At 43.2% G+C, this 12,886-nt stretch overlaps 1 protein-coding gene across 4 annotated transcripts; it reads left to right on the top strand.

The window, feature by feature from the left end:
• The first annotated feature begins 1,736 nt into the window (after positions 1 to 1,736).
• EXOSC1 (exosome component 1) lies at positions 1,737 to 12,090 on the top strand. Of its 4 annotated transcripts, XM_018572793.1 has the most exons (8): positions 1,737 to 1,765; positions 3,166 to 3,281; positions 4,261 to 4,335; positions 4,695 to 4,783; positions 6,032 to 6,065; positions 8,595 to 8,645; positions 10,791 to 10,875; positions 11,901 to 12,090. In XM_018572793.1, the coding sequence occupies exons 1-8, from the start codon at positions 1,738 to 1,740 to the stop codon at positions 12,005 to 12,007; spliced, it is 585 nt and encodes a 194-aa protein (XP_018428295.1). In that variant the 5' UTR covers position 1,737; the 3' UTR covers positions 12,008 to 12,090. The 4 variants fall into 4 exon arrangements, with proteins under 4 accessions (XP_018428295.1, XP_018428296.1, XP_018428297.1 ...); XM_018572794.1 differs by lacking the exon at positions 4,261 to 4,335; XM_018572795.1 differs by lacking the exons at positions 8,595 to 8,645; positions 10,791 to 10,875 and having other exon boundaries at positions 6,032 to 6,072.
• The last annotated feature ends 796 nt before the right edge of the window (positions 12,091 to 12,886 follow it).

Below are 12,886 nucleotides of genomic sequence, written 5' to 3'. Positions count from 1 at the left end.
CTGGCTTCCTGATTGCTTCAGGAAGCCGGCTCCATGTTCCCCCTACGGCACTGCCGGTCAGAGGAAATCTTCCTCTGATCAGAAGTTCCGGTATCGGGGAAGGTATTAGCGCATTTGGGTGAGTACTCATCCAAATACTCGGTATCGGCCCCAATACTAGCATCGGTATCTGTGCATCCCTAATAAAAATATCGTCCAGTTCCTAATAACTTCTGAAATTTGGCTCTAGTGTCTGAAAGTATGGTATAAGTACACCAGCATTCTTGTATCCACCATCTACCCTTGTGATCCATCCAATATCAACCTTCATTTTCCCTGGGCTTTGAAGACCCACAAAATGTAAGACCTGTGTCACCCAGGGCATCAGCCAATTACACAAACTTTGCACAAAAATGGGGATCAAATGCTTCAGTGCCTTTTTAGGAGGAGTTCAAATTCCCCCATCTAAAACCCTTTAGATACCTCCAGGTGAAACACTATCATGAGCATGGTCAAATCATTCCTCACAGCATTCAAATCCACATGCCTTAATGACCACCATTCCAAAGGTATGGGGTCTTTCCTCTATTCCTTATAAATATACTCCATATACATCTACTGTAAATGGGAGGAAGAACTTGGAGATCATGTGAAAGTGGAAGAATGGTCCCAAAGATGGCAAACCGTAAAATCCAGCTCCCCTAATGTGAATGCTCCTGAAGAAAATTATAAACTGCTTTATCAATGGTACTTGGTGTCATCTCCCAGTAGCCTAATTCACCCTTTGCCCCCCTCCCTACGGTGTCTCTGGGGATGCGACGAGGTGGGTATCTTCAGCCACGTATGATGGACATGCCTGGTGGTATGCACATTATGGTCCAACGCCTACCAAATGTTAACCGTTCTATTTCCATGGAAGCACTGCTCCCCAAACGACCAAAAAGGATCACACGCTCTAACTTTAAGATGATGGTGTTCATCTTCTCTGCAACCAAACAGACCATAGCAGAAGCATTGAAATCTGCTACCAGCACAAGATGTAATCAAGAGTATCATGAATAATGATCAAACATAAAATGACTGCTATATTAAACGACAGTATGGCCTCCATACTCCAAAGTGTGGTCCCATTGGATTCAACATTTACCCCCAGACTTCCATTTCCCAAACATCTAAACCAGTGGTAGGCAACTTTGGCACTCCAGCTGTTGTGGCACTACAATTCCCATGAGGCATTGCAAGACTGACAGCCACAGGCATAACTCCTAGAGGCACATGCATAATGGAATCTGTAGTTTCACCACAGTTGGAGTGCGAAGGTTGCCTAGCCATGCTCTAAACGTATTAAATGTTCCTTCAATCGGCCTTGATAATGGTTTTCCAACCACAGACCCCAATAAGCCCTCTTCCCTACCTTCATACCCTTTCCCCTACCTTCATACCTTTCCTTCCTAAACTTCTTCCCTCCCATATGTAATATGTGAGATAACTTCTTTATTTGAGCAAGAACATGTAAAATTCTCCTCTGAGCAAGGAAATCTATAATGAGCTGGGCAAATACTGACATGTGCCCATAACTAGCTGTATTTGCCCTGTTTTATAATACAATAACTGTATGCATTCCCATATCAAAGATGGCCGCTGGCAACTTCCTGCTCCACAGTGTCGCTTCATTAGCAGCCAATGATGAGTAGCTTATGCTGGTGTCACGTGATACAGTGCTAACCATTCCGCACACTTACAAGTCACGTGGTTGTGATGGCTCCGGTGCGATGGTGTGTGCCTGGTGAGTGTTGTACGCCATGTGCGCCGGTTGAAGATGGCGAAGTTTGTGTATGCACCACACAGTGTCAGGCGGAGAGAGCTGGAGTTCCGAGGCTAGCTGCATATTGTTGGCAGGCTTGGTGGTGGAGATTTGTCTCCGGATATAGGGTAACCTGTATGGTTGTCCGCTGAAATATCTCTTCTTGTGACCGAATACCGGCCTGAGCAAGGCTGTAGTGAGATCAGCTCTCATGATAATAGCCAGGATGCTGTTTGCTATTGTTACTGACGTTGAATATGAACCCTGCCAGAGCCATTTTCTCTTCTGCACATGCTAAAATGTTTATTTTTAGCCCCGAAGATTACTTATAACCCCCAAAACATATATTTTGTAAAAGCAGAGACCATGTCGAATAAAATAATGGCAGTTGCATTTTGTTATGTTACCCAACCCATATTTACACAAAAAAATACACTCAAAGTGTTTTTAGTGCACACAAACAATGTAAATCCTAATTTTTTGGTCAAATATAAAAGATGGGGTTGTGTCGAACACCAAATATGTCAAGCCTGAAAATTTGTATGTGCTTTAGAAATGGATGTGAACTATGGTACCCCAAATTGTCTACGTGATGCTTTATAAGCAATTACAGCTCATCAATTTAGAGGGAACAGGCAATGATGGACCTAGAATGCCATCTCTATGGCGTGCGCAGAGATTACTCTACACTTCAAAGCGATCGGCTGGCTTTATGTCCTATTCGCAATTGGGTCTTACTAATTGCTACGTGCGACAGCTGCAGTACAAAAAAATTACAGCTGACAGTGTCAGAAAACACTTTGTGCGCACCGGTGATTGTCTGCAAGTAATCGCAGCATGTAAGATTACTAGCAATGAGCTCAGATTCAGCCTCTGCCGATCAATCAGCTGTGGGCTGGGGAATTCCCTGCCTGCAGCTGCTTGTATGTAAAGCGGCAGGTTGCTGTGATGTCATTGCCCTTATATGGCCACATAGCTATATTTGGTCAATGGCATTGACCTGATTTGGCCAAATCAGGTCAGCGATGCCAGCACAAGCATCCTGCTTCTTTGTTTATGTGCAGCTGCAAGGCGAGGAATTCCCCCTGCAGCGCCTTCTCATCCAATTGTAGTGTAAGCAGGCACCACCTACATGAGGGTGATAACACTGCTCTGAACCTAGGAGCTGTGCAGCATCATTGCCACCCCATCACAGGAAGCTGCATTAGGTGGACTTCACTGGCAGGATCAATAAGTATTTATGAGACTTTGCAAGGGGACTAAGAAAACTAAGTGCAGATGCTTTAATAATTAAGTGCTGCAGCACATATATTTTTTTTCAATGGGAGACCATAATTCTTCTTAAGGAATATGCAGTATATCTATGTATTTTCTCTTTCTAGGTGAGAGGCTGTGCAGTCTGGAGGATTGTGCTCCGGGGCATGGGACTTACTGCAAGCATGGCTACATCTTTGCCTCTCTTGCGGGTTATGTTTTTAAGACAAGTGACAATGGTTTGGTAAGTAGGCAACCAATCAGATTGTGTTTTTGTTTTAGTCGTGTGAAGAAAACTTTGAAGTCTTGTTTCCACAACTTAGGGCTTGTTCACACCAAATGCAGACCAGATCTGCATGAGTTTCTGCACACGCGGTGCAGTGGGCTGTGGCGGGTTTTTGATGCGTTCTGGGCCGTTTTTGGTTACAATTGGCTTTCGTAATTTTGTTTAAAATGGGCTTTCAGTGCGTTCCAGGGCGTTTGAAAGCGTTTTTGATGCGTTCCAAAGCATGTAAAATAGGGCTTACTGCAGTTTTTTTTAACATGCTCTGGAACTGAAAGCTGCGGTGTGAACTAGAGCCCAAAATACCATTGCAATACATTGGACGCAGTTTTGATCCGATCTGTAAAACTGCTCTGCTCCTGGAATGCGCTTGGTGTGAACAAGGCCTAAGGGCTAGTTCACACCAGATGCAGTCTGTTCAATTCGGCTGCTGCAGTCCAAATACATCAGATTGCTTTCCTATGGGATTTCTGGTGCTCTATTCACACCAGTGCAGTCCGTTCCGATTCACTCAAGGAAAATGCTGCCTCAGATTGCAACAGACGCATTCAAACACACTGGGACGCACCTGAAATCCCATTTTAAGTAACCTCCCCCCCCCCAAAAAAAAATGCATCAATGGCGATACAAAACGCATTGCAGCTGCACAGACGCACGCAGTTCTAATGTGAACTAGCCCTTACTGAACTTTGCACACAGTCATCGTGGAAATTTGTGGGAATGTGGTTTTCGTTTGGAGAAACTCCATTTATCCAAAAAGAACAATGTTAAAATCAGACAATACTTCGAACAACGTTTGCCAAGTCTCTGATGGCATTATGAAATGTTCTGGTCCAATTTCTCTTATGAACATTTATACATAAATCTTATGTCCATGTACTGCATATTTCTGGAGCGGTTTCTGCTTTAGAAAAATGCTCTCTATGTTCTTTATCTGCAGATGCCCGTGTTATCTGTAGTGAGGGACGCAGATTCACTACTTCTGCCAGATGTGGGAGCCATTGTCACATGTAAGGTAAGGAATTATACTGACAGTAGACCTGGCATGATAAAAAGCAACATCAGTATAATAGATCTCTGTAAGAACAGGCACCACGAGACCCATTTGTGTAGTTTTTCTCTAAGAATGTGCACATGTGGAATCCCTGAACACACACACTCCACAATACAATGTAGATGCCTATAGGGCGTAATTGAACAGTAGGATGGCCTGTGTGTATGATCCAGAGTTCAATAAGTTCAGAAACCATTTCGCGAACAGAATGTATGAGCAAACACCTCATGCTGCCTATTCTCAAGGGGCTGTGTAAGATTCATTGTTTTAAAGAGATACTTTGTGTTTTTATTATTCCTCTAAAGTGTTCTCTCTCTTAGGTGATGAGCATAAACCCAAGATTTGCTAAAGTTCAGATTATGTATGTCGGCTCGAGAGCGCTCAAAAACACCTTCAAAGGCACGATCAGGTAAGGCAGCGAATAGTCCTATTAAAGGAGAACTATGACGTGAGTGATTTTCACTCATCCTCATAGTTCTAGCCGACCTGTGACAATGAGACTGTCACAGGTCGGCTCAGTAGATTGGGAAGTGAGCGAACACATACCGGCGCTCGCTCACTTTTCGATCCTGCCACTGCAGAGAGCCATGACAGGGGAGGGACTGGATTCCCCCCTCCCCGCTCCGATCCTCTATCGCTGACTGGCGGAACGGACGGGGGAGTGGGCGGGTACAGCTGGCTCTGCCTCTAGATAGGCAGAGCCACCTGTCACTCATGCAGCTGGGCGGATCCGGACATAATTGTCGGGATCAGTTTCAGCTGCGGCGTCTCACTATACCGCGAGCTGTAGCTCGCGGTATACTGAGCTTTGGGTGATGGGAGGACATTAGTTTGTGTCCTCCCGTTACCCTTAGGAGACCTATGGGGAAAAGCCCTGACCCCATAGTTCTCCTCCTTTTTTTTAAGGGCATGCTATTTACATTGCAAGTCAACTCCATCTGAGGGGTACCTGTGCCTGTAGGTGGGAGGCAGTATCAGCATGTCCCTGCTGTAGTCTGATCCTAGGAGCATGCATGAAAGGTTGGCTCCAGGGGATGCTTGAAGGGAAAGAAGCCACCCTAAAACCGGAAGGTGGGGCCCATGCTCAGGACACCAGCTGAATCTGGGGAATGGAAAACTTTGCAAGATCGAGAAGCAGTACACACTGTAACTGTTTTATTAGCAGTAGAAATTGCAAAAAAAAATAGAATTTTTTAATTTAAGCTGAACTCCTCCTGACTAATATGCATGACTTGTTTTACCTGACAAATGGTTTATAATTCTATTCAGCCATTATTGTGATCTAGACAACACCGCTAGTTCCTAGACCTCTCTGTAGATTACAAGGCATTTAAGTAGTGGAGCTTTGTCCAGGACATGCCCAACCTGTGATTAGACAATAGAAAAGAAGCAGAACTCTTGTAGGCGTGTCACAATCAGCACTCTGCAAAGAAATCGAACCCGATTGGCTTAAAATACATCCTCTCCTGTTCTGAGACCTTTGCAGAGGGTTATAGGAGGGTGATATGAAGACACATTAATTTATCGGTGCTAGTGTAAAATAACATTAAAGATTTTCTAGCAAATGCATGGCTGGGTTAAATGTTTGTGCCTTTTAGTAATAAAAAAAAAAAACATAATAAAATGGTTAACATGTTGACATTTTTTCCATTTGTAGAAGAGAAGACATCAGAGCAACTGAAAAAGACAAGGTAACAGGCTATATGCAATAAAGCATTGTAAACAGTTACATCTATAACACTGACCTTAAGGCTCAACCCAGGCAGATGGCTTATTACTGAGTTTAAATATATATAAAAAGCTTTACCTCCCGGAGGAATTGTCATTATGTTAAGCGGGTGTTGTAATCTTGTTCTAAAACGTGGCCCTCCAGGTCTTGGACGCTACTGTTTACACTAGTTTTGGATCAATTGCAGCTTGTGACTGGACAGGTAAGAGGCATCAGCTGAGCGATGAGATCACCTCTGTGTTGTACACCCTAAAGGTGGCCATACACTTTACAACCATCGCGAGACCTTAGTCTTGCGATGGTTGTAAAGTAATAAAAAAAACGTACGATCTGCCAATCTTGGACAGGCAAATCGTACTTGCGATGATCGCAAGACTGCCCCCCTGAGGGGCGGGCTTCCGATGAGTGCAATGCTGAACGGGCAGTGTGCGCGTGTGCACACCGGCCCGTTCGGCATTTTGTCTCCCGAGCATCATTCAAACCAGCCGAAAATCGTAAGATTTTCGGCTGGTTTTCTAGCATGCTCCTTAGACAAAAGACGTGCGACCGTACAGTAGAAACGGTCGCACGTCTTCATTCACACTGCCCGATTCTCGTACGATCGCGGGATTTCCCACGATTCTCGTACGAGAATCGTGCATTGCATGGACACCTTTTTGTCCTGGTTCACACTGTGTTTTGTAGCACTTTTTCTGTCCTAGAAAAACGCTCCAGAAATCTGGCAAAAAAATAAATCCTTTTCGTTTCTATGGCCCTGTTCACATCTGATTTTGTCGCAATAAGCAAAACACCTGTCGCTGGAAAAACTACAGGAGACCACACAGCATGGATATGGCAGGAACCGGAACAGAGGAATATAAGATTTTTTTTGGGGGGGGTTTAAATTATCTTTACGAACATATAAATAACACATGGAAGCCGCCTCCTCCTAAAAGCTGTATTTGTGTTCTTTGTAAGTTGCATTTTGTGCCATCATAATATAATTGAAAGGATCGGCACAAACTGATTTGTTTTAGATTGTCAGACAGCGATGTGTATTGCAGTAGGAAAGAAGATATTTGTTGTGTTTTGAATAATCCATTATCTCCTTATGTTTTTTCCTCGAGTAGTTCTTTAATCGAGTATTGAAGTCGTATTCTCTCAAAAACACTCCTACTTTATGCTGTCAATGTAAGCTTTTAGAAAACTGAGCCTTGGTGTCCATTGTCTTTGTAGGTTTGGTTGGGGCATAAATATATAACACTGATCTTTAAAGAACTACTCTGGCCAAAACCTTTATTAACCCTTGCAGTGGGGCTATGCGCGCCCTGTAAGGATTAACTGGTCATTTTCGTCTAGGTGCTATAAAATATAACGTTATGCTCTCCTGATCCTGGGAGCTGGCCGGCTGTCCTAGCACTCTCTCCAGCCTGTCTCCTTCTCCACTGCAGTGCTGAAATGTCCCTCGGTGTCCTCGTCCTATACACCGAAGGGAATTTATCAAAATTGTAGCAGACAAAATCTGGAGCAGCTGTGCATGGCAACCAATCAGTGCCTCTCTCATTTTCAAACCTTAACTGAACAGACTGAAGAGAGAAGCTGATTGGTTGCCGTGGGCAACTGCTCCAGATTTGGTCTGTTCCAGTTTTGATATTCACCCCACTGTGTATTGGACATAACTTGTGGATCATTAGACCACTGCAGTGGAGGGGGAGCGAGGCTGAAAGTAGTAGTCTAGCAGCCAGCCGTGAACAAAGATCGGGTGAGTAAGAATTTTTTTTTTTTTAACGATTTTTAGCACCCAGATGAAAATGAGCAGTTAACACTTGCATTGCAGGGGCAGCCCCACTGCAAGGTTTAATAAACATTTTGCACAAAATTCTTTAAAGCTCAGGTAGATAGATTAGATAGGAGTGAGATATTTTGTACGTTAAAGGGGTTCTAAACCCTCCGGTTTTTTTTTGCATATATCTACTGCTAGCAAAAGGATATATGCAAAAAGTTTTTTAAAAAACGATTTTAACAGCGGTTTAAACTTACCCCGTCTTTGCCGCAAGCTCCCGTCCAAGAATCCGAAACTGCTCGGGCGGCCGCAAAGCATCTTGGGGCGGGCGCATGCACAGTTCGGATTTTCGGCTGGGAGACGAGGAGAGACGCAAGGTAAGTCTATGGACACGTGCACCCGCATGCAGACACCGTGGGATCGGCAAGGACAGAGGAGTCGGCGCTGGATCGGAGACCCGCCTCAGCGCTGGAGAGAAGGCTGAAAAGGACAGGAAAGAAGAGGAAGATCGGAATAAGAGACATCATTTAAGGTAAGTGCCGACATTAACTTTGGGGGAGGGGAATTTTTTTTAACTTTAATGTCACTTTAAGCTATTAGGAAGGTAGGTGTTTTTTTTTTTGTTTTGTTTTTTCCTACTCTTTATTTATGGTGCATTCTTTCATACTTGTCATGTTTTTAATCTTGCATACAGTTTGAAATTAACTTTGTTTTCAACTTTTCCCCCAGGTTGAAGTTTACAAATGTGTTCGGCCAGGAGATATCGTTATAGGAAAAGTTGTATCCTTTTATGTATAGAAGTGATATAAACAATAACACATTTATAAAAAGTTTTACCGCAACCATTTCTAAGGCCCCATTCACACCTATGCGTATTGTAATATGCGCGTCTGTCGCGAGACCGTCACGCGTTTTTTTACCGCGATTCGCGGTAAAAAAGTCACGCGACCGTCGCGCGATTCCAAAGGCTACTTGGCAGTATACAAATGGAAAACGCCCTACAAAACGGACCAATACGCAGCAAAAAACGCTCCGGGACCTCTTCATGCGTTTGCCGTTTTGTAGTGTGTTCGGGACGGGCGGAAATACGGACAGGTGGGAACGATACCATTGACTACAATGCTATTTATTTTTTTGACCGTTTTGTAGAGCGTTCATCGAGCGTAGGACGCGCTACAAAACGGTCAGGTGTGAATGGGGCCTAAAGGACACCTATGTTTTGCTAGTTCCCCTTTATAGGGCCAGGATCCACTTTGAGCCTTATACGTGCCTGTAGAACTAAAATTGTGTTTTTGATCAAATCCAAATGGCACCACCAACCAGGGTGGATTTGATTTAAATCGATTTAAAGGAGAACTATGGGGTTAAGGCTTTTCCAAATAGTTCTCCTTAGGATAACGGGAGGACACAAACTAGCATCCTCCCGTCACCTTAGGCTCAGTATACCGCAAGCTGTAGCCTGCGGTATACTGAGACGCCGCAGTATACCAAGACGGCGCAGCTGAAGCGGATCCCGACAATTATGTCTGGATCTGCCTATCTAGAGGCAGAGCCAACTGTACTCGCCCCCTCCGTTCCGTTCCGCCAGCGCTGAATCCAGCCCCTCCCCCTGTCACGACAGAGAGCCGTGACAGGATCGAGAGGTGAGCGAACGCCGGTATGTGTTCGCTCACCTCCCGATCTACTGAGCCGACCTGTGACAGTCTCATTGTCACAGGTCGGCTAGAACTATGAGGTGAGTGAAAAGCACTCACCTCATAGTTCTCCTTTTTTAAGTCATAATTTTTACAGAGCAACTGTCATCTCCTGTCCCGCTGCGGCTCCCCCTCTGACCCGCTGTTGACTCACCGACAGTCCCATTCACTTTAATTGGACGGCTGGTGATGTGGCATTGACACAACAAGGTGAGGGACGTGGCGGGCAGTAGGTGAGTGGATTTTTCCTGAACTTTGTTTTAATATTGATGGTTACTTTACTGTCAAATTGCATCAAAGCAGTGCATGTTATCTCCGCTTGCAGAGCTTGGATTCATTGAATGAGTTTACCAAAAATGTCAATATTGCAGAATACACAGCCTCATGCTACATAACTAAGCTCCATTTCATGCTGAATAAACTAAATTATTAATGTATCTTAAATATAAAACTATCTTCAGATAGATTTTTACTCCGAAAGCATTTTTATTAAAATAAGCTTGATAAAGATTTTTAAAAAATCAGATTTAAATTAAAAAAAAATTTTTTTTTTTTTAAATCCACCCTGCCATTAACACGTCTATTAATTTTATAAAAGGGATCTCCAGCACATTTTCAAGCTAGCCAACAGTTAAAAAAACAAACAAAAACTACTACTTTTAACTACTCGGGTTCAAAACAGAGATTTTAGTTGCATACATTTGGAAGCCACACGGCTGTGTCAAGTCACCTCTGGTGAGTGTGTTCCCTAACACTAAATTATCTTATTTTCCAAACTATGGGATAAATATTGCAATGCACAAGCAAAGAGCAGGCTCGCTAGGAGTTGGCCCAATCCTTATAGGTCCAGCCACACGCTTGAAGTCCAGACTGGCTGCACCTCTAAGGAGGTTTGGGCTAAATCCACATTGCTATACATGAAAACTTAGGGATGCACCGATACTAGTATTGGTATCTGTGCCGATACCGAGTATTTGGGCGAGTACTTGTACTCACCCAAATGCTCCGATACCAGAACTTCCTGTCAGAGATAAATTTCCTCTGAGCCGGGCAAACATGGAGACGGCTTCCCTGGAAGCTGGGCAGCATGTCATTACATTCCCGGTATCGGTACTAGGCATCGGCGAGTACTGAAAGCAAACTATGGTTAGGGACCATAGGACTAAATGGAGATTGCGCCACCCTGCACATTTTTTATTATGAAGAAAATGCTTCTTGACGTCGCATATAGATATCCTTGGGAGATTCTCAGTCCAGTTACTTGTTGAGCACAGCAGAAAATGAGCTTGGAGTAGTAGTTGCACATAGTGAAGCAGGTATGTATTGTGATTGTCATATTCTCACAAATGTGTGCGATGTAGGGGGGGGGACGACTGACCACAATGAAAAGCTGATGGGGGTTCTAGCATTCTCGTTAACGGCTGTAGTAACAAGCGGGTCTTTCCTGCCCGTGCGAGCAGGAAAAAAATGCTGTCTGGCGACGGCAACCCGCAGATAGGAGTCAGCCGTCCGTCCGTTTTTTCTTAACGGGCGGACGGCAAGAGGTTAAATTATTTTTTTTTAAAAAGTTCCTGTCTGCTGTTAAGGTTGTTCCCTGGACAGTGAGAAGAAATCTCTCCAACAGATTCCCGGACAGCAGTGAAGTCCCTCATGAGTTCAGTCCTTCCTTGTTCAATTTAAAACTTAGAAGTTTAGGCTATAGATTTTTTCCTAAAATATTGATTGTACGGACTAGGGCTGCAACCGATCGATAATAATCAACTATTCTCATTATCGATTAGTTGGAGAGAGATTTTTTCTATATGCAACTAATCGATTAATCAGAAAACGAATTGGGCAACTTATCGATTATGAAAATAATTGTTAGCTGCAGCCCTAGGGTGGGACCGAAAGGTCTTTAGGAAGATGAACACTAGACAAAAATAAGCACAGGCCTTGCTCCTCTTGTGAGCTATATCCACGTGCACCAGAAGAGAGAACTTCGCTTTAGATTTGTATCTAGGAGGTAGGACATACAAGTCTTCTCCATGCTTAAAAAGTAGGTAGGAGATTCTCCTCAAGCTTATAAGATCATGTATGGGAGTATTTTATTTTACATGGTGGGGGACACTGAAAATAAACAATAAGTAAAGATATAGGTTACGTTATCAAGAGTTGTATAGGTAAAGGTGGCCTAATTCAGTTTTTAGAGGTCTGTAAAAAGAGATTTGGGGTAAAGGTGAATAATCAGGCATGAACCGTGATGGGAGTTTGGCTTTGGAACGGCTGTTACTGATCTTGTTCTTGTGGACTGTTGCAGTGATGATTGTACGGTTAATAATTGGTGTATTTGCTTCCACAGGGGCAACCATGGTGCCTATCAGCTGGTGTGAGATGCAGTGCCCCAAAACCCATATCAAGGAACCACGGAAGGTGGCACGAGTACAGCCTGAGTTTCTGCAGACTTAAAAAAATTAAAGCGTGTCTGCCACTTATTACCAAATGTTACCACTGTGTGGTTTGTACATGAAAGATCTAAAAAGGAACTTGAATTCTCACATTGATGTTAATTTGCAATATAGAATCCCACAATTCCAGTTTTAAGGCCAAATAAACCCATTACTAGCAATGCAGGTTTTCACTGCTGGGAGGCTGAATCAGATGCGAGATCTTGCTTTTCAGGAGTTCATTGCAAAGATACTTCCACTCGAATTTTCTACCCCTTGGCTGTTACGGAGTCATTTGATGATGATGCTTTATTTCCCATATTCAGTAATGTAGAATAAACTGAATTGGAGATTCCAGCTGCATGAGAGATGTCATTATTATGGCCAAGTAGAATTAGGGGTGAAGACAAAGTGCTACTGTCAAATGTTGCCATTCGATCATCGATGCTCTGGGAAATGAAAAGGGTTGGCAGGTGATTCATTCAAAAAATTTTGGATGTAAAAAACATCTAATTTTATCAAAGTATCTGTGTTTTCCCCATAACTTGGCAGATTTGTTTATTTTTTTTCTTTATTACCTAAAGAAAACCTCAGCACTGAGTGGTTGCTGTAGGATTACATAATACGGATCTTTGTTAAATAAATTAGATCGCCGATGTTTTTTATTTTTTAATGTCACAGATCTTGTTTTCTGGGTTTTTAAAATGTAAAAATTTCACATTTTGCTTTCTCATTTACGTGTACTTTTATAATCTGTAATAAATGAGGATTGCATTTTATGCGTTTTTGGTCTGTCATTTACAACAAGGGAAAAAAAAAAATCAGTGAGTTCTTTTATTTTGTTTGTAACATTTTAACTTCTTTGACAGTCCGTTTAGTCACAGTAGAGCGGCCTCCCTTG

The sequence above is a fragment of the Nanorana parkeri genome, unplaced genomic scaffold, assembly GCF_000935625.1.
Source record: "Nanorana parkeri isolate BGI_ZX_2015 unplaced genomic scaffold, ASM93562v1 scaffold2135, whole genome shotgun sequence".
NCBI lineage: Eukaryota > Metazoa > Chordata > Amphibia > Anura > Dicroglossidae > Nanorana > Nanorana parkeri.
This window is presented reverse-complemented; position numbering and strand designations above follow the sequence as displayed.